This window comes from Stegodyphus dumicola, chromosome 1 (genome assembly GCF_044657685.1).
Source record: "Stegodyphus dumicola isolate Sdum_Otavi_A_Nest chromosome 1, ASM4465768v1".
NCBI lineage: Eukaryota > Metazoa > Arthropoda > Arachnida > Araneae > Eresidae > Stegodyphus > Stegodyphus dumicola.
The window spans coordinates 234891442-234910287 of NC_140768.1; the positions used below are offsets into that span (position 1 = coordinate 234891442).

An 18846-nucleotide genomic window follows, 5' to 3' on the forward strand; every position below is an offset into this window, starting at 1 on the left:
GCCAAACATGCAGCCAGGCCGTTCACATAGACTCGAACTCCACACACACACACATCCACCCGCGCAAAGATAAATGTGCACATACGTATGCACTTTCTTCGTTTAAAGTTGTTTTCGGGCATTAATTTTGGGATGCATTTTTCTTTTTGTATTTTACATATATCATTAATGATTTTTTTCTCGTGCATATCTCTTAATTATTAAATTACGAAAATCAATTTTTGTTGTTCACTTTTGCTTTTATCGCTCAAGAAAAAGTAGTTTTCACGGGAGGAAAAAGTACGTAGTTTAAAAATTTTTTTAAAATATACTATGTTTTCTGTGTTAATAAATTGTTAGCTCTTATCTAATGAACATTCGATAAATAGAGTGCGATCAATCGAAGCAAATCAAAGCATATTCAATAATAGTTTATTTAGTTTCACAGAGTTAAAGAATTTAATTCAAGCACACATTAATTGCATGAATCATTTAAATATATATACTAATTTGCGATCATAAGCCCAATTATCCTTTTCTTAGAAACATTACTAATAAAATAATTTCTGAAGTGCATTTCCTGACTTCAAAAGGCAGGAAGAATTTAATATAGGAAACATGTGTTACAAGCATTATATGATGGGGAAATAATTTATGGACTTAATCATTTTCTGTGCATTCTATAAAAGTCTCATTGATAGTCTATGCAAGTATATAGCAAATATAGCATTTCAGTTTTTTTAGCTATTTTGCATTTTTCAAATTTTACTTTTTAATGATGGAAAAAAAAATTGGTGAAGCTTAGTTACCAAATTATTTATTAGCTGAACTTTTTTTTTTTTTTTTTGATAATGTGATTATCGTGTTTAAAAATATTCTTCTTTACATTCGGTAATAACTTGAACTTCAAGATCTTCTTGAGTTATAGATCCCCTTTTCTCGAGCCTATGTATTCTTTGTTTGAGGTTATTCTGTGAAGCAACAAATTCTGCTAACAATCTTGCTAATCTCGTCTGCAAAACTTCAATAGATTCTTCTAATCTCTGTACTCTGTCTTTAACTGCTTCTTCTTCCACTTCTGCAGCCTTTATAGCTTCTTCATCTAATAATCCGTCTTTTATGAGAATCTGTTTGCCTCGTTCGATCAGCAGCTTCTGAGCTTCTGGATATTCTTCTAGTACCTTCAAATGGTGGGGGAAAAAAGATTTAATGTAAATTAAAAAAGATTTCCTATCTTTGTTTTGAAACAAATGTCTATCAAAAACGTTATGTAAAAATAAATTAATTAATTGCAAGGAAGATATATTTTTATACCAGTGACCTGTATTTATATCCCTATTATTATTTCGTTGTAGTTACGTTAATAAGAATGTTAAATCAGTTTACTGTATCCTGTAGTCTATTCCATGTCATTGCATAAATCTGATAATTTATTTGCTTATCACAAGCCTTATCATAAGTACTCAAGATGGCAAGAGGGCTGTCCATTTCTGATAGATTCGGATTGCAGTTAGGACGGAAGCATGACCCAGAATGGTTTGGTGCAGAGGTGGTGGAGAGGGGCTATTTCAAAATTATTTTAGGTATTTTTTTGTATCAACATTAACCACAAATAGCCGAGATAGTGACATATTTTAAACCATGCTTGGATTACAGCTTGGATAGAGAGTAGCAGTGGCCAATATTGGTGCACAGATGGAAGCAGTGTCAGAAACGGGTAATCGTGTCATCGTCTCAGCTATTCATGGTTATTCTTGTGACAGTCAAATAGTTTGTAAGAATTATGACACGATATAGAATGACACGAATTATGACATCAATAAGACTTCTGGGCTTATGCCAGTGGATATAAGTTGATATAACAATTTGGATATAATTGTAGAACAGCAAAAAATAAAAGAATATATAGGGATAGATAACATCGATCAAGTATTGTATATTTGGAGGGGTTAAATGTTTAAAAGTGAAATAATTCTACATGGAATTACTTCTATATAAGGCTGTAATTCTAGCAGACTAATAAAGAAACATTTCTGTTAACTATCTGGATATTTTCATTGTAATACTTTTCGCCGGGGAGGCCTCAATTCGAAAACGAATTTCTTCTGCTTGATCAAAATTTGGAGAAATATTCATTGCAACATAAAAAACACAAGTTCAGCAATATAGGAAAAGCCATACTTCATATTAGATGTTTGGAATTTATTTGTAGAAAATCTGCACGTGTTTTAATCAAGTGCACACATTAAACGAGAAGATGGCAATTGTAAATTTTTGAGATACATGCCAAAGAAACCAGACAAACTTTGCATGAAATTTTTATCGGCTCAAGTTGTCTATTTTAAATCATTCAGTAATTGTATTCCCATACCTGGAGAAAGATGATTTTAAACACAATCTTCTAAATGAGAAAGAAATTTCATATTTTTGTTTAGTGAATTCCCCCTGCAACATAGGATGAAAAATAATAACCCTAAATTTTGTACAGAATCTCAAGAAAAAAAGATTATCCTTTATTACATTGTATTCTGCAATAGAAATGTCTCATAAAGAAAAGAAAACTACTGGAATAGTGTAATTTTAAAAATTCGAAAAAACTTAGCGATTATATTCATCAAAGTTTTTGCCTCCCTACCTCTCTCGCTTCTCTGTTCCCCCCCTAATATTTGCTTAGAAGTAAAATTAGAACGCAGTTTATTCAAGCAAGTTCTTTTTTATTATTTCTTTATTTTTTATTTTACCGACCAAACTATAGCTCGCCTTCCATACTCTTCCAGCTTAAGTCACGCCACAATTTTCCAAAATCTTTTTCGTGCTATCTTTTACTGACTTGAAAAGAAAAAGCAGTTTTGCACAAAATTCCTTGATATTTATGTAGTTTCAATATTTAGCGTCTAAAGCGGCTTTTGAAATCCGAATTTGCATTTACGTAGAGTTAAGGGAGCAAAAATTATCCAGCTGATTATTTAAACAATAAATTAATTTAAACTTTCGCCGCTTAACTATGCACGTAGGAGAAAAGGACCTAGCGGTTCCAAAACGGGTGATGAGATGAATTATTCTTTTCGAGAACATATAAGTTGCAGTGTCATATAAATCCTTAATTTAAAGCAATCTCTCTCCCCCCCCAAAAAAGATTAATATACAAAAACTTGCTTATTCACATAATAATACCAGTACAGGAAAGAATATAAAGCCTCTAGACAAAGCACCCGACCGAGGTGTGATCAGTAGAGCTGGACGATCCGTTGTGGAACTAATTCAAAGAACCGATTCCCTTTTCTGAGCGAATTTGCTCCGATTCCAGAAAACGGAATTATAGTTGTTTTACAGTTCACGGATTGCTTTTGCTGGAAGCGTGGCAGGAATATAGATCTGTAATTTGATTCATGAATAAACAGCAGAAATCTTATTGCAAGCGTGTCAGAAAAGTTCGATTCTCATTTTAGGGGCGAAAACATTATTATTCCTCCCATGTTAAAAGCCAAGTTTAATTTTTATCATTTCCTAACTTTTTGAAAAAACTTTGTTCTTTTTATTACTAGTTCTATGTAGAAAGGAGGTTTATAGAAATCTCAAAACTACAGTTGAAAAAACAGTTCAGGGAGTTAAGTGTTTAATAGAACCGATTTTTCCGATAACACGGCATGTTCGGTTCTTTTCGCTCTTCTCTCCAACCTCGCTAATAGGTACCGATTTCACTGCTCACTCGATTCTTTCCGCTCTTCGCTCCATTTTCGCTAAACGCTATTTCTTCACCCTTTGTTACCGATCTTTTTCATCAAGGTTAGTGAGCGGTGAGTCATAAAACGAACCAATTCATTTCATTGAGCGAACGGTTTTGATCTGATTCCATAAAAGAACGGTTTTGCACATCTCTAGTGAGCAGTAGGGGAATTTGTGCCAACTCGACGGAATATATTTTGACATATGGTTTGTTTTATTTGTTTATGGCAAAGCACTCGAGAGCTCTCTGCCTAAGGGGAGGGGATTCTAAGGGAAACTAACTCTTATACATGTTACACCATGGAGGTAGGAAAGGGAGGAGGGGCCATTCCGCGCTAGAAGTGAAGCACTGCTTTGTAGCTTGGGTCACCAGACGGGGTGTTCTTTGTTTACATTCAGAAGCTCGCTTGACAAGATTCTGATAGTATTTCGACACACGACAGTTCCATAGAAATCGAAAAAGGGACACTCTCGCATGAAAGAAACATTCATAGTGTGATGGATAATAGCAATTTGTATAGTTTACTGACATTTACGCAAAAATCACATCTTGGTTATTTTTCGATAACTAACAACAGCGATTTTGATTATGAATTTGTTTTATAAAATTCTAAGCTGTTGCACTACAAAAATATAGATTTTAAGAAAATTGTTAAAAGAGATCTGCCAAAATTTATTTTCTAGAAGATTTGAAAAGTTTGAAACTTGATGGCTAAATGTAAATATAAAATTATGTATGTTAAAATATTTGTAATTAGGCACATAGGTCAGATTAAGTTTTTATTAAATAGAGTAACGCATGCAAGGGCTATCTGCCTAAAGAGAGAGATGCCATCGTGGAGGAATTTTGAAGAGAAACTGACCTTTGAGTGGGTATTAAAAGTAATACTTATAATTTTCATTCAAATTATATTCATATATATTTTTTATGTGAAACTTTCGGGTGTATGCTAAATTAGTGTAAATTACTTTACACGAAAAATATAGTGAATGCACAGAAATTAAAGATTTGCACATGCCGGAAATGATAAATAGGAAATATGTATGGGTATTTATGCATGTGCTTGCAAAAAGCATGTATCTGCCTTTGACAAGATACTTAAATATTCATTAAATTATTTATAAATGTATTTGAAATGAAGAATCTATTCACTTATAAACAACTGTGAAAGTACTGTGAAGAAATCTAATGATTAAATGTATCTAATTTATAATGATTATAAATGTTATCTAAATATATAATAACCTTAATATTGAATTGTAAACATAAATTGAAATCCTGTTGACAAATACGTTATAAAACTATTTAAGCAAGAATTGTTCGTATTGGAAAGCAATCTGTTAAAAGGTATTGTAAAGCAAATGCTATGAGATGCGCACTTAAGAACGTAATAAAGAGTTTTGGAATATGTATTGTTGAAATGAAGGGTAAAAAAAAAAAAAAAAAAAAAAATCTGATAAGTATAATTAAAAGAATTATTCCCTTTACATTTTATAATAATTCAGTTACAAGTTTTAAATAATACTTAAAAAAAAAAAAAAAAACTTATTTTATTCCCTTTCAGAAATGTTCAGAGAAATTCAAATACTATTTAATATCTATTTAATTATTAGGAATTAGCGAAATACTTATTTAAAGTATTTCGCTAATTCCTAATAATTCTCTAATTTAAAATGAACCGAATAGAGCATTAATTATAAATTGACTTACATTTTTCGATTTAAAAGAAGCCAAAAAAATCATGTCATATTTAAGAAAGTATTTTAGGAAGAAGCTCTATAAATAGAAAAGAAATAATGCATAATTTTAATATTAATAATACAATAAACTTTGATCTTAATTTTTGTACCCTAACCGAATAAAATCGAATTACTTTAATTTTTTTTTCTAATGTAATTAACGAAAACTTGTGAAAATATTTCATTCAAACTAAACCATTCTGAGAAAACTGTCCTGTGAAAAGTATAGCATTTAATTCCGTTCAGAATGAAATGTTGTTTAAAAATATGTTGTTTTCACATACTTAGGACTCTGAAGTGTTGTAGAAAAAGAAAATATATACATTTATATGTATATTTGCGACGTAATTACAAAATATTTACACTCGAACGCGTCAAATCCCATAGAACTCAATGGTAAATGACCCAATGTTTTGGTCACCACGTAGGGATCGCCGGTGCTTCAGAGCAGGGTACGGAGAAACTTGTTTAGGGCGACTCCATCTTACTTCCTATCCTCCATGTGTTACACATGGGGAAAATAACGAAAATGCCCATGTAGCCAGTCCGTTCGCCGGGATTTGTACCCCAGACCGAACTATCAGTGTTCAGCGACTTAACCGCTGGTGAGCCTTACTACACATGGAGAACTACTTATATGATCAATTATAATACACATTTGCAACACATCAGTATTGCGCATAATACTTAATGCAATGTAACATATATAATATGTAATATAAATTTTAATATTTATTAAATATGTGTACAAATAATATTTGACAATGCGGGCAGGAAGAGATAGCCCTTATTAAAACAGTAATATCTTGCTTTGATGTATTTTGCTTTAAAAAAGAATATTATTTTGCCTCTTTGCTTTGATAATAATCTAACTGTACGTGTTAAATATTTGCAATATTAAAATTTATAATGTAGGCATAAAAGTTCAGAAATTTAATCTTACCTCCCACAAATCCTCTTTGGACAAGCAAAAGAGATCGGAATATCCAACACTTCTGACATTCGCTGTCCTGCGGTTGCCAGTTTTCACCCCTGAAATATTCAGTAGGCTAAGTTCTCCAAACACACTTCCGTCACAAAGCGTCACGAATACCGTTTTGCCATCATCTGCTACTACGTTCAGTCTTCCTCTTTTGACAATATACATCTCTTTACCCACGTCTCCTATAAGAAAAAAAAAAAAAAAAATCAAAGACATGGTTATATAAATTTTTCTACAACGAATGACTTGTACGAAAACTGCCAAACTTTCAACAAAATTATAGAAGAAAAAATATGAAGGTTTAAGCTCTGAAATATTTTTAGCGATCTAGTCTCAAAATTAGTCCTGTTTTGTGCTTTTTTAGTGCCAATTTTATTTGTTTAATTAATATTAGAAATTTGAATTCGTTAGTATTAGAAATGCTAATTAACAGCCTGTCTGTCGGCTGAATAATTTCTATAATTTCTTCACTATTGAGCGTATGCTATTGCATTTTTGCTATTTATAAGTTTATTTTGGGCGATTATTTTAAGTTCTTAGCTGTTAAAATAGATGTTGTTCTTCTCTGTCATTTTGAGTGGACTTACTTCCACAAATAAGAGCTATTATAATTTGAATTGTCTTTCTCTTGTCAGTAATTTTCGTCACGAAATTTTCTGTCAATTAATCCGAATCCCTTTAATTTTCACTTTTCACCTATTATTTCGAATGGGTTCTAATAAGAAGACATTACTTTTAAGAATTAAAAACTTATGCTACTAAAGTATCACATTCTTGTTAGTTTTATATTGTAATATTTAATATAATGTATCAGTTTATAAGATTTTAAGTTATAAAATCTTATAAACTAATACATTGTATTAAATATTACAGAGTTTCGCAGGCAGTTTGTAGACTGCAAAGTCAAATTTAACTAACTTTTCGAGATAGTAATACGAAGCGAATGATTGTTTAGAACTGGCGGGAGACTGCAAGAGACAGAAAGCCTTTGACTTGTTAGTTTTAAAATGACAAAAAGTTTGCTGTAATACTGTTTTGAACTGCTTTTATTTAGATCTTGCTAGTAATACAGGATCTTGAATGCTGAAATTTTTGCTTGATTTTATACGATACTCAAGGTGTAGATATTTATTCACCATTTTAGTTTTCTACTTAAAATTAGATTACCTTTTTTTTTTCATTCTAGTGATAATGGGGAATTTATATTTAAGCTTTACTACCGAATTGCTATTTAATTTATTTTTTTTCCCATCCTGCCTCCTTTCGTCACGAAGTTCGCTCATTTCAGAATTTATGTACATTTTTAAGTGGCAAGCAGTTTTACTACAAAATGTAGAATTTTACGGATAGAGTGTGAGGGAATCTATGTTAGCTTGCTATGCCGACGATATTGCGGTCGCCTTTAGTTCTATCCAACCCAGTAATGCCATCTCCAAACCCCAGGATTTTGCTTTAGGTATAGAGCACTGGTGCAGAAAATGGAGGATCAGTATGACTGGCTTAAAAGTCTAAGCTCCTATTAGAAAGGAAACAGAAGATTCGGAAAACAGCATTGAGCAACTTCTACTTATTCGAGGAAATTATGAATTGTGTAAATAGTGTAAATTATAGAGGGGATATAAATTAAGCAAAGGCTCACATGGACTTGTTATATTAAGCACGCCGCAGGAAAAGTCTGTGGTATGGCAGAACAAATTTCAGTACTCCTAGTAAATTGCTATGGACTGTCTCTCAACAAAATGAGAAGGATAAACCTCCGCATTAGAAGGCCAATTCTGTGCTACGCAACTTCAGCCTGAGCGTCAGCCTCAGAAGCAGACTTCCACAAACTTTGAGTACTGCAGAATAAGATACTGAGAACTGTTAAATGCTCATTACCTGGTAAGAAACAAATTGATCCATGACAACTTGAAAATCGACTTTAAATTGGACCACATTACTAAACTTAATAAGCGTTTCTTCAAAACTGGGCTAAGCTGTGATACTGCGCATTTTTCAGAAGTTCTTAGCTACCAGATCATTCCAGAAGGCCGTTATAGCGAGAAATCTGCGTACTGAAAAAGACAGCAGTCAACTGAATTTAGTTAAAAAAAGGAAGAAAAATAAGATAACTGAAACTACAGTACTAGTTCGCAGAGAGCAGTGATTACTGTTAAGAAAATCAGATTCAAAAGATATTATTCCAAGTTCTAAGGTATAACTAGCAAAATTTGTCCTGACTATTACTTTTTAGTTCTGCATACACATATACTTTTAATGGAAATGAAAGCCTGACTATATAAAACTGCTATAGAAAATCAGATAAGGCATTAAAAGATTTGTTTTTTTTTTTCCTTTTGAAACAGGTTAAAAACTAATAACGTTATTTATAAATTAAATTTGATAGCATTTTAAGTATTCTACTGCATTCAAAAGTATGTAAACTTTAACATACTTTTTAATGCAGTAATTCATTTTGGCAATCGGAGTCAAAGTCTTCGAGAAAACGTACTAAATCTTACCAAACGCCTCTTAAAACTTAAAATAATACTTAAGATGATATGATAAAAATGATTAATATCATAAAAATATATTTTGGATAAAGATATCTTATGCAATATGATTTCATCTCTCAAAACTGAAAAGAGTGAGAGCACACTAGAAGATAATAATGTGGTGATAGTGATGATGGTGCGTTGAGCTCGGTTGGCCGAAAGTTAATAGTTAGATCTACAAGGCTTACAATGTAAGGCAGATTTTTGTATTTAATTGTCATTTGTATACATTAGGTCACTAGAAAAAGCGTATTAGTTCAAATAAATATCGGATTCGAAAGTTTAGTCGAAATTTTAGAGAGGTATAAGGTATTTCTCCCGCCTTCTTGGTATGCCTTCGTTGTGTGGTGGTTTGCACGCTGGGCGCGTATTCCAGAGGTCCACGGTTCGATTCCTGACGAAGGCGTTGCTAATTTTTCATCTTGCCTGCTTTCGAAAAATCCTAATATCTCTACAGAGGATATGTTGGAATTTGAAAGTGACATTGTGGACTCAACGGTTATGAACTAAACGAAGTTAATGAAAAATCTGAGAAAAAACTAAAATCGAAAATGAATACGAAACTCGTAATTTCTCATAAAGGATATGGTCAAAAAATTCATTCTGCCTGATGAACTTCGGATTTAGATTCTCAAAGAAGGAGAGTAAAGGCATTTCGTAAGAGCTTTCAGATTACGACTTTGGATGATGCGTGAGATTGAAGAGAAAACTTATTTATAAGCGTGGGTTGGCTAAATATAAGATGAATATTAAGAAAGCGAAAAGAAGGTATAAAATAAATGGTGGTAAGACCCGCTAGCAAAATAAAAATTACTATATTTTAAAGTAAACACATACAATATGCATGAAAATTGATAGTTTGGTTAAATGCGTTTTACAATTATCTGTGATCTGCTTCCCTAGCATTAGCCCATATAACACTGTAACTAAAAATTATTATTTACACACTGTAACTAAAAATTATTATTTAAAGCAAAATTCAATTTAAGTAACAGAGGCTAAATAAAATTCTTTACATTTTGCTGCAGCGGTAACGCTAACCGCTAACGCTAGAGGGCGCTGAGACGTGCTGAGAGCGCCATCGAGTGTGTGCGGAGACTCGATGGAAGTTTCTCGATGGATAATGTGCGATTTCTGATATTCAGATGTTATTATATTTAATTAAATCAATGTATATTTTATTGATTGGTGATTATTGATTTTGATTTATCGATATGAGATGTGATATGTTTTGTTGAACCACCACACTTTCGACAAACTTGGATTACCACTGAATCTCAAAACCACCGATGCGCATTTGGTGCGTCTACGCCAAAAACCAGGTAAGAGAATCTTTATTGAATTATTGAAACTGAATTATACCTGGATAGAAATTAAATATGGCTGAAAATCTGTGAAAGTTGAAGAAGAAACGCAGTTCCGTGCGTTCGATGTTGACGAAATTAATTAACAAAATAGAAGTTGCTATCAACAACGAAAACGAAACAGTTGATCAGTTGGAAGCATTTTTGGAACAATTAATCGGAAAAGAAACTGATTTAAATTCTTTAAATGTTGAAAGTGAAAATCTTTTGAGCGTCGAAACAATATCTGAAGATATAGAAGCTTCAGAAGAAATAAAAGAAAAAATAATTTTTTGAAAATCGAAACTTCATTCTAAAATAAAGAAATTAAATTCTGATTCTATCCAAGTTGATACAGTTTCACAAAACATTCAGTTGATTAATTATGAAACTGAAAATATAAATATAAAATTGCCTAAATTACATATTAGTAAATATTATGGTAATTATTCTGGTTGGTTAGATTTTTACAATTTATTTGAAAGCTCTGTTCATAATAATCCTAACTTAAGCAAAGTTGATAAATTTAATTATTTGAAATCCTATCTCGGTGGAACCGCGGCAGCATGTATTAGTGGATTTGTTTTAAGTGATGAAAATTATGATAAAGCTCTTGATTTATTGAAAGAAAGGTTCGAAAATAAAAACATTTTGATTAACACTCATTTGAGTGTTTTGCTGAATTTAACTCCGGTTAAAAATCCTAACGATGTTATAGGTTTACGAAATTTATATGATAACGCGGAAACGCAGATCAGAAGCTTAGATTCTTTAGGAATTACACGTGAATCATATGCAAATCTATTGACACCAATTTTAATGAAATTAATTCCTTCAGAATTCGTTTTAGAATTTAATCGCATTCAAGGCGACAAAGAATTTGACTTAAAAACTCTTTTGCAATTCATTAGTAAAGAAATTCGAAGCCGCGAGAGATCCTTTCCAATAAATAATTATAAACCATCGAATCAATGAGTGCACTTATGTTCCTTGCAAGAGAAAATAAAAAATAAAAATTCTACTTCCGTTAGACATAACTCTTCAAGACCTCCGCATAAGAGGGAGAATTCTTTCCCCTCCCCACACACGCATGAATTCCTGGCGTCAGTCGAAAATGTAATGTGTTTATTTTGTAGCAAAGGTCATAAATCAGAATAATGCTCTACATTTAATGCAAATGAACGGAGAGATATATTGAAGCAACGAGGTCAATGTTTTCGTTGTTTGACCCCAAACCATCGAGTAAAAGAATGTTTAAAAAAGGATTTGTGTCCCATCTGCAACAAACCTCACCATGTTTCAATTTGTTTCCGAAATCAAAATAATCCACACATTATTTCTCCAAAGGTAGAAACCGATAATGTCGTATTGGCGAATATCGTATCCGCAAAAAGGAATATTATGTTACAAACATGTTCAACCTTAATTGATAATGGAAAAGAGCAGGAAATTGTTAGAATTTTCCTGGACAATGGTTCACACCGCTCCTTTGTTTTATCAGCTATTTCCAAATGATTTAACTTTCCAGTTGTTAGAAAGGAAAGCCTTTCCATTTGCACATTTGGTGCTAAGGAAACGGAAACAAAATCATTTAATGTATTTAAACTTAAATTAAAGAATAGAGAAGATCCAAATTTATGCATAGAAATTGAAGCACTGGAGACAGAACATATTTCGGGTACACATTTACCGACTCCGGATAAAAATATTGAGACGTTTAAAAAATGCACAACTAGCGGACTGTTATGAATTTAACAATAAAGAAATATCAATACTAATAGGTGCAGATTACTATTAGATATTGTGACTGGTCGAATTACACGCCTAAGCAAAACCCTCGTTGCAGTTGAAACAATATTTGGGTGGTGTTTGCAAGGCCGAAACACGAACTTAAATGAAACGTTTGCAATGAGTGTTATGGTAAACGAATCTAATATTTCCGATCAACTCAAGGAATTTTGGGATTTAGAGAATTTGGGTATCGAGGCAGAAGTAGCTGACATAGAACCCACTGAGAAAGATATAATGAGTGAATTTGAATCCGGAATTACATATCAAAATAAGCGATACAAAGTGAAACTGTCCTGGAAACCAAATATGAAGACATTAGAAAATAACGAGCAGATAGCAATGAAAAGATTTTTGAGATTGAAATCATCTTTTAAAAATGACCCGTCCTCATTTTGTGAATATAACACTGTTCTAAAGAATTATCTTTCGGAGAATATTATTGAACGTCCCAGTTGATGAAGTAAATTTACGCCAAAATACATTTTATCTACCTCATCGAGCTATAATATGTACGGATAAGACTACAAGTAAATTACGCATTGTGTTTGATGCTTCGGCGCATGCAAAAGGTCAATTGTCTTTGAACGATTGCTTATACACGGGACTTAATTTTATGCCTAACCTATTTCGTCTTTTGATCAGATTTAGAACGAATCCGATAGCATTTGTTGCAGACATTAAGATGGCTTTTCTCCAGATTGAAATAGATGAAAATGAACGGAACTACACCAGATTCTTCTGGGAAGAAGATCCAGGAACTGATGATGAAAACAAGAAATTGGAAATGTTTCGAATGACAAGGGTGTTATTTGGGGTGAGATCTAGCCCGTTCCTCCTTGCAGCCACAATCAAACATCACTTGAAAAGATAAGTAGATATATTTCCTCTGACTTCAAAGCAGCTTAATTAATCATTGTACGTCGACGATTTTATATGTGGACAAATCACTGTTCAACAGGCTCTAAAGACTTGTAAAGAGAGTGTAGACATTCTAAAAGAGGCAAGCATGGACCTTCGAAAGTGGAGAACCATTTCTCCTGAGCTAAGTAAATAATTAAAACTTCAATGTAGATCAGGGTGAAGAGTCTTTAGATACAAAATTGATAGCTTCAAAAGTATTGGGAATTGATTGGGATGAACAAACTGACACGTTTATTTCGATACCAGAAATATGGAAATATTTCTTTTAAAAAGAACTAACACAAAAGACACTCCAAGCAGTAGGTTGACTTTTCGATCCAGTAGGTTTTATAGGACCGTATACTATTAGAGTTAAGTACTTGATACAAGAAATTTGGTGTTTAGGATTAGACTGGGATGAAAAATTGCCCAAACAGTTAGAAATTGCTTGGAATAAATGGTGCGATGAGATCCAAGATGTAAAGGAAATAATTATTCCCCGATATTATTTTCAAAATTCTTTGCCCAGTCATGCAATCACTGTTCAATTACACTGTTTTTCAGATGCATCTAAGAAAGCTTATGGTACTGTTGCGTACTTACGCATAGAATTAAAGAGTGGAAATATCATTTCTAGGTTTATAGCATCAAAGAGCAGGGTAGCTCCGTTAAAAACCCTTTCGATTACTAGATTGGAACTCATGGGTGCACTTTTTTCTTCAAGATTGAGCAATAAAATTGTAACTGCACTAAGTTTTCCAGTTAGTCGATATTTTTGGACGGATTCCTCAATAGCTTATTACTGGATCAAAGGTGATCCAAATAGACATAAGGTGTTCGTGAAGAATAGAATAAAAGAAATACAAAAATACAGCAATCCAGAAGATTGGCATCATTGTATAGGAAAGAATAATCCCGCTGATTTGATTTCTAGGGGTTTATCTTTAAGCGAGCTCAAGAATAATCAGCTCTGGTGGCATGGACCCTGTTGGTTGACAATGAATAATACAGCATGACCATTGTCCTTAGAATCAATGGAAGAAAGCGAAGTAGATGTCGATAAGTTAGAGTTTAAGAAGTCAGTTGTTGTAAATGCAACTGTTGAAAATAGCCAAAATGAAAACGATTTGATCACAAGATATTCCTCATTCAGTAAATTAATTAGGGTAACTGCTTTATGTCTGAGATTTATAAATAACTGTAAAGCAAAACCAGAGTTGAGAACAGACTTCATATGTGCTTCTGAGTTAAGACATGTTACTGAAGTTTTAGTAAAACTCGTACAGTCAACTGAATTTCAAAGAGAAATAAAGTGCTTGAAAAACGGACAGTCTATTCCAAAAAATAGTAAAATATCATCTCTGAACGTATTTCTTGACAAAAATAAAGTACTTAGAGTAGGAGGAAGACTGGAGTATTCTGAGTTTTCTGAATTTCAGAAACATCAGATACTCTTGCCAAAGGCTCACCATTTCACAAATTTAGTTATTGAATATTATCATAGAAAATTCTTACATTCTGGCGTACAGACTACATTATCTTTAATAAGACAGTCATATTGGACACCGTCTGGTCAAGATCGAGTTAGAAGAGTAATAAATAAGTGCATCACTTGCTTTAGAACGAAGAATCAAAAGGTACGCCAGATGATGGGTAATCTACCTAGGGACAGAGTCGTGCCTCCTAGACCTTTCGAGAAGGTCGGATTGGATTTCGCAGGACCTATAATCACGAAACCTAATTTAAAAAGGTCAAAGGTGACATTAAAGTCTTATATTGCATTATTTATCTGTTTTTGCACTAAAGCAGTGCATTTAGAAGTCGTTTCTGAGTTAACAACAGACGCTTTTCTAGCCTGTTTACGACGATTTATTGCCAGAAGATCCAAACCAGCCGTTATCTGGAGCGATAACGCCACGAATTTCAAAGGTGCAAGAAATATTCTTAACGCATATAATGATATTTGCAAATCTAACCCAATTCAAGGATTTAGTGCAGAAGAAGGCATCCAATGGAAATTTATCCCACCAGCTTCTCCTCACTTTGGCGGACTGTGGGAAGCAAACATAAAATCAGTGAAACGGATTTTGTTAAGGGTAGCAAAATCAGCTATCATGAATTTTGAAGTGTTAACTACTTTAGTTACTCAGATAGAAGCAGTTCTGAATTCTCGTCCATTATCACCGCTTTCTTCCGATCCGAATGACATAACAGCCTTTAACTCCGGGACATTTTTTAACAGGAAGTGCTATGTTATCCTTTCCTGAACCACATACTGCTTCGGATTCTCTTTCTTTTCATTCCAGGTGGGAACTAGTTCAAAGACTCCAAGCTACATTTTGGAAGCGGTGGCATTCCGAGTATCTAAATCAACTACAGAATCGAGCCAAATGGAGCAGTTCGCAGCCAAACATGCAGATTGGTCAACTAGTACTGCTGAAGGACTCCAACCCCAATCTTTTGCATTGGCCATTGGGTTGCATCCAACAAGTGTATCGTGTTGCTGATGGTCTGGTCAGAGTAGCTGAAGTTAAAACCTCTACGGGTGCTCTTCGGCGAGCCATCAACAAAATTATTCCTCTACCATTTAAAGACTAAATGAACTTGAAAAACTTTTATTTTATACTTATTTATATTTAATAGTTTACCAATTTAATATTTAGTTTAGTGTAATTTTAGTGACTTTTAGTGACTTTAATTTTAGTGACAAAATTTATTTGAATATCTGGAAATTGAAATGTAAACTCCATGGGAGATTAAGCGGGGAGAATGGTAAGACCCGCCTAACGCTAGAGGGCGCTCGCTGAGAGCGCCATTGAGTGTGTGCTGAGACTCGATGGAAGTTGCTCGATGGATGTTGTGCGATTTCTTATTATATTTAATTAAATCAATTTATATTTTATTGATTGGTGATTATTGATTTTGATTTATTGATATGAGATGTGATATGTTTTGCTGAACCACCACACTTTCGACAAACTTGGATTACCACTGAATCTCAAAACCACCGATGCGTAAATGGCTTTTTGCTTAATACTGAAAATTATGATAAGAACTATAGAATAGCGAAAAATAAGATGAGAAAGATATTGCTTTTACAAAGAAATAACGAAGACGATTACTGAACCATTTCAGAAATCTATAATGAGATGTTGGATGATTTATACTACTGAAGATACTGGTCACTACTGAAGATACTGGACCCTACTGAAGATACTGGTCATGACATAGATGAGTTCATGGTTTTTGAAAGCCATTTTCTTACTATGAAGTATTCGAAGACATCCATAGTTTAAGAAATAAATGTACCCGCAGACTCGACGGGATTGGGGCCTTATTGATAAAACAATTATCTGAAGACTACCCCTATGTTTTTATTATTTTGTATAATCAATGTTTACGTTATGCCCTTTTCCCAAAAACGTGGAAAATCGTAAGGATTGTTTTCCTTCCAAAAGAAAACGGATCTTTGAGACCGACATGCTTGCCGAAGATTTCGGAGAAGATCTATGATAAACTAATTACAAGACTGATATTTTATCAACAAATGGCTGGGAATGTACCTGATAATCATTATGGATTTACGAGGGTAGATCAACGGATCAAGCGTTGTATAAGATTATAAGTGAAGTCTGGCAGAAACGTAAAGACTATCATGTGGCCCTGATCTCGTTTTACGTTCGGAGTGCCTTTGATTCAGTTAAATGTAGTTCCCTTCTTGGGGCATTAGAAGATTTGTAACAAGAAATCAGGTAATAAGAAATTATTTAAAAATAGATGGATCCTAGTTACGGAGAAAAATGAACAAGTACTGATTAAACTTCAATTGTTCAAGGGATGACCACAGGGATCATGTTCTGCACCCCTGTTCTGCGGCCTTATCGCCAATAAGTTGATATACAATATTAACTTGAAAACTGTAGATTTTGTTTTATATGCGGATGACTTTTTATTTCTATTATATGAAAAATCGCTTGAGAAATTGGAAAATTTATTTAGTGACTTGGTGGAGCTATTCGAAAATTGGAGCTTACAAGAAGAGATAGAATTTAATTTAAAAAAGACCTACGCAATGTTTTTCTCGCAGGGTGGTAGTTTAAGGATTTTAAAAAAATGATGGTATTTTGAAATATTATCGCAATAATTTTACTGCGGAAACTTTGAGACTGACCACAAAAATTCTTATTAAATTTCACAAATGACCAGACTGAATTATATGCAGTACTAGAGGCTTTGACCTGGATCGAAAATAAATTATCTGGTGGTCAATGTGACCATATATTTTCTGATGCATTATCGAAAATCATGACCATATATTTTCTGATGCATACCTGGCTGGCCTTGTAATCACTTTCTGGACTTGGGTTTGATAATAAACCTATTGTGAATATTAAAAAGAAATATAGAAATCTACGTACAAAATATCTGATAATATACTTCCACACTTGGTAACTGTAAAGAAATTAAACTGCAGGGTTCTAGAAAGAAAGACCACTGGAATTTTATACAATAGTATATAAGAAAAATAGAAAAACAATTCGGAATCCTCGGAGAAAAAGAAAAATTATATGTGTATTATACAGGAAAAGGAAGGAAGAAATATATAAAGGAAATTTATAAATAAAAGAAGACTTTATAAAGGAAGAAAGTGCTGTACTGAGATAGATCTGAATCAGGTTTTGAGGGGACATGGGCGTTTTCCCATGTACTTGAATAGATTTGCCTTGCAGGAAAATAATTTCCAAGAGATCTTAAAGACTATAGTAAAATGCTGCTTTATTCCAGGGAAATTATTAATGCATAGAGATACCTGGCTGGAGTAGATGTGTGAATGATGTGTATCTGTTTTCTTTTCTTTGTGTGTCATTTTACTTATATGTTCAACTGCTTACTCTTCCACCCCCCCTTTTTTTTTTTTTTTTGTCGGGCTGACCTCTAAAAGCTTTGTGACTGAATCATCGGCCGGGGGGGGGGGGGCTGGGGGCTTCGCCTTTGTAGTATCATAGTAAGATCAGGTCACTGCGTCTACAGGTTCGATGCGTGCATCGTTCAAAATCGAAAGCTGAGGTTGTATGTTTTGGCTACTTGAAAGGCAAGTATTTGACTACTAAGATACATTTTTTTTCTACTCGGAATTTCATCATGGGCAATCAGAGTATTCTGAAGATTACCTTAAACCAGTATGTTATTCTAAGATTAAACGTAAGTCCATAATCCAAAAGCGCAAAATTTATTTGAAGAAACTCAAATGGCATAATACTTTGGAAACTTTCTAACGGTATATGCTCGCTCTCATCTGTTACTACTATTGTGAAAAATCTTTATCTGAGACAGAAACACTAATTAGAATTCAAATTTAAAATAGTCATCTAGCAATCTTTCATAATTTAAAAGCGAGAATTAAAATCATTCTGGGAGTTTGAAAAGATGTAATTAAGTATTTATTATTATAATAAATCGGCTGAGTACAAATGCAAACGAAATGCAAAAGAAATAGCCAAGTAAAGTAAAGATTGGAAAAAGGAATAAGCCCCACTTTCTTAGTGGAAGTTTCTTTTCCTTTCATGACAGACGGTACTGTGTAGCCTTTTACAGTACGTTACCTATTTCGCGATTCCCTTCGTGTCTTTTAATGGTTTTCTCACATTTTTTGATGGCTTGTTTGTGTCCATTCTCTATTTAACAATGAGAGAGGATGATGTAGTAGCGCTGTCGGAACATCCAGCAAACACCATTTAGAAAGTCTCATTTCCTTCTCATTTTTGAGCTTTGTTTGACATTTATTTGTAACTCAGTAATATGATTTTCGCACCCAAGGTACTTTTGGCATTATTTATAATATAGTTTATAT

At 33.2% G+C, this 18846-nt stretch overlaps 1 protein-coding gene across 2 annotated transcripts in view; it reads right to left on the reverse strand.

Moving 5' to 3' along the window:
• Nucleotides 1-395: 395 nt before the first annotated feature.
• Nucleotides 396-18846, reverse strand: part of CngA (Cyclic nucleotide-gated ion channel subunit A) — a 111166-nt gene continuing 92715 nt past the window's right edge. For both annotated transcript variants that reach the window (XM_035359750.2, XM_035359749.2), the window contains exons 7-8: nucleotides 6389-6609; nucleotides 396-1160 (exon numbers count right to left, since the gene is read on the reverse strand). In XM_035359750.2, the coding sequence (XP_035215641.1) occupies nucleotides 846-1160; nucleotides 6389-6609 (536 nt within the window). In that variant the 3' untranslated portion in view covers nucleotides 396-845. The remainder of the gene's footprint in view (nucleotides 1161-6388; nucleotides 6610-18846) is intronic.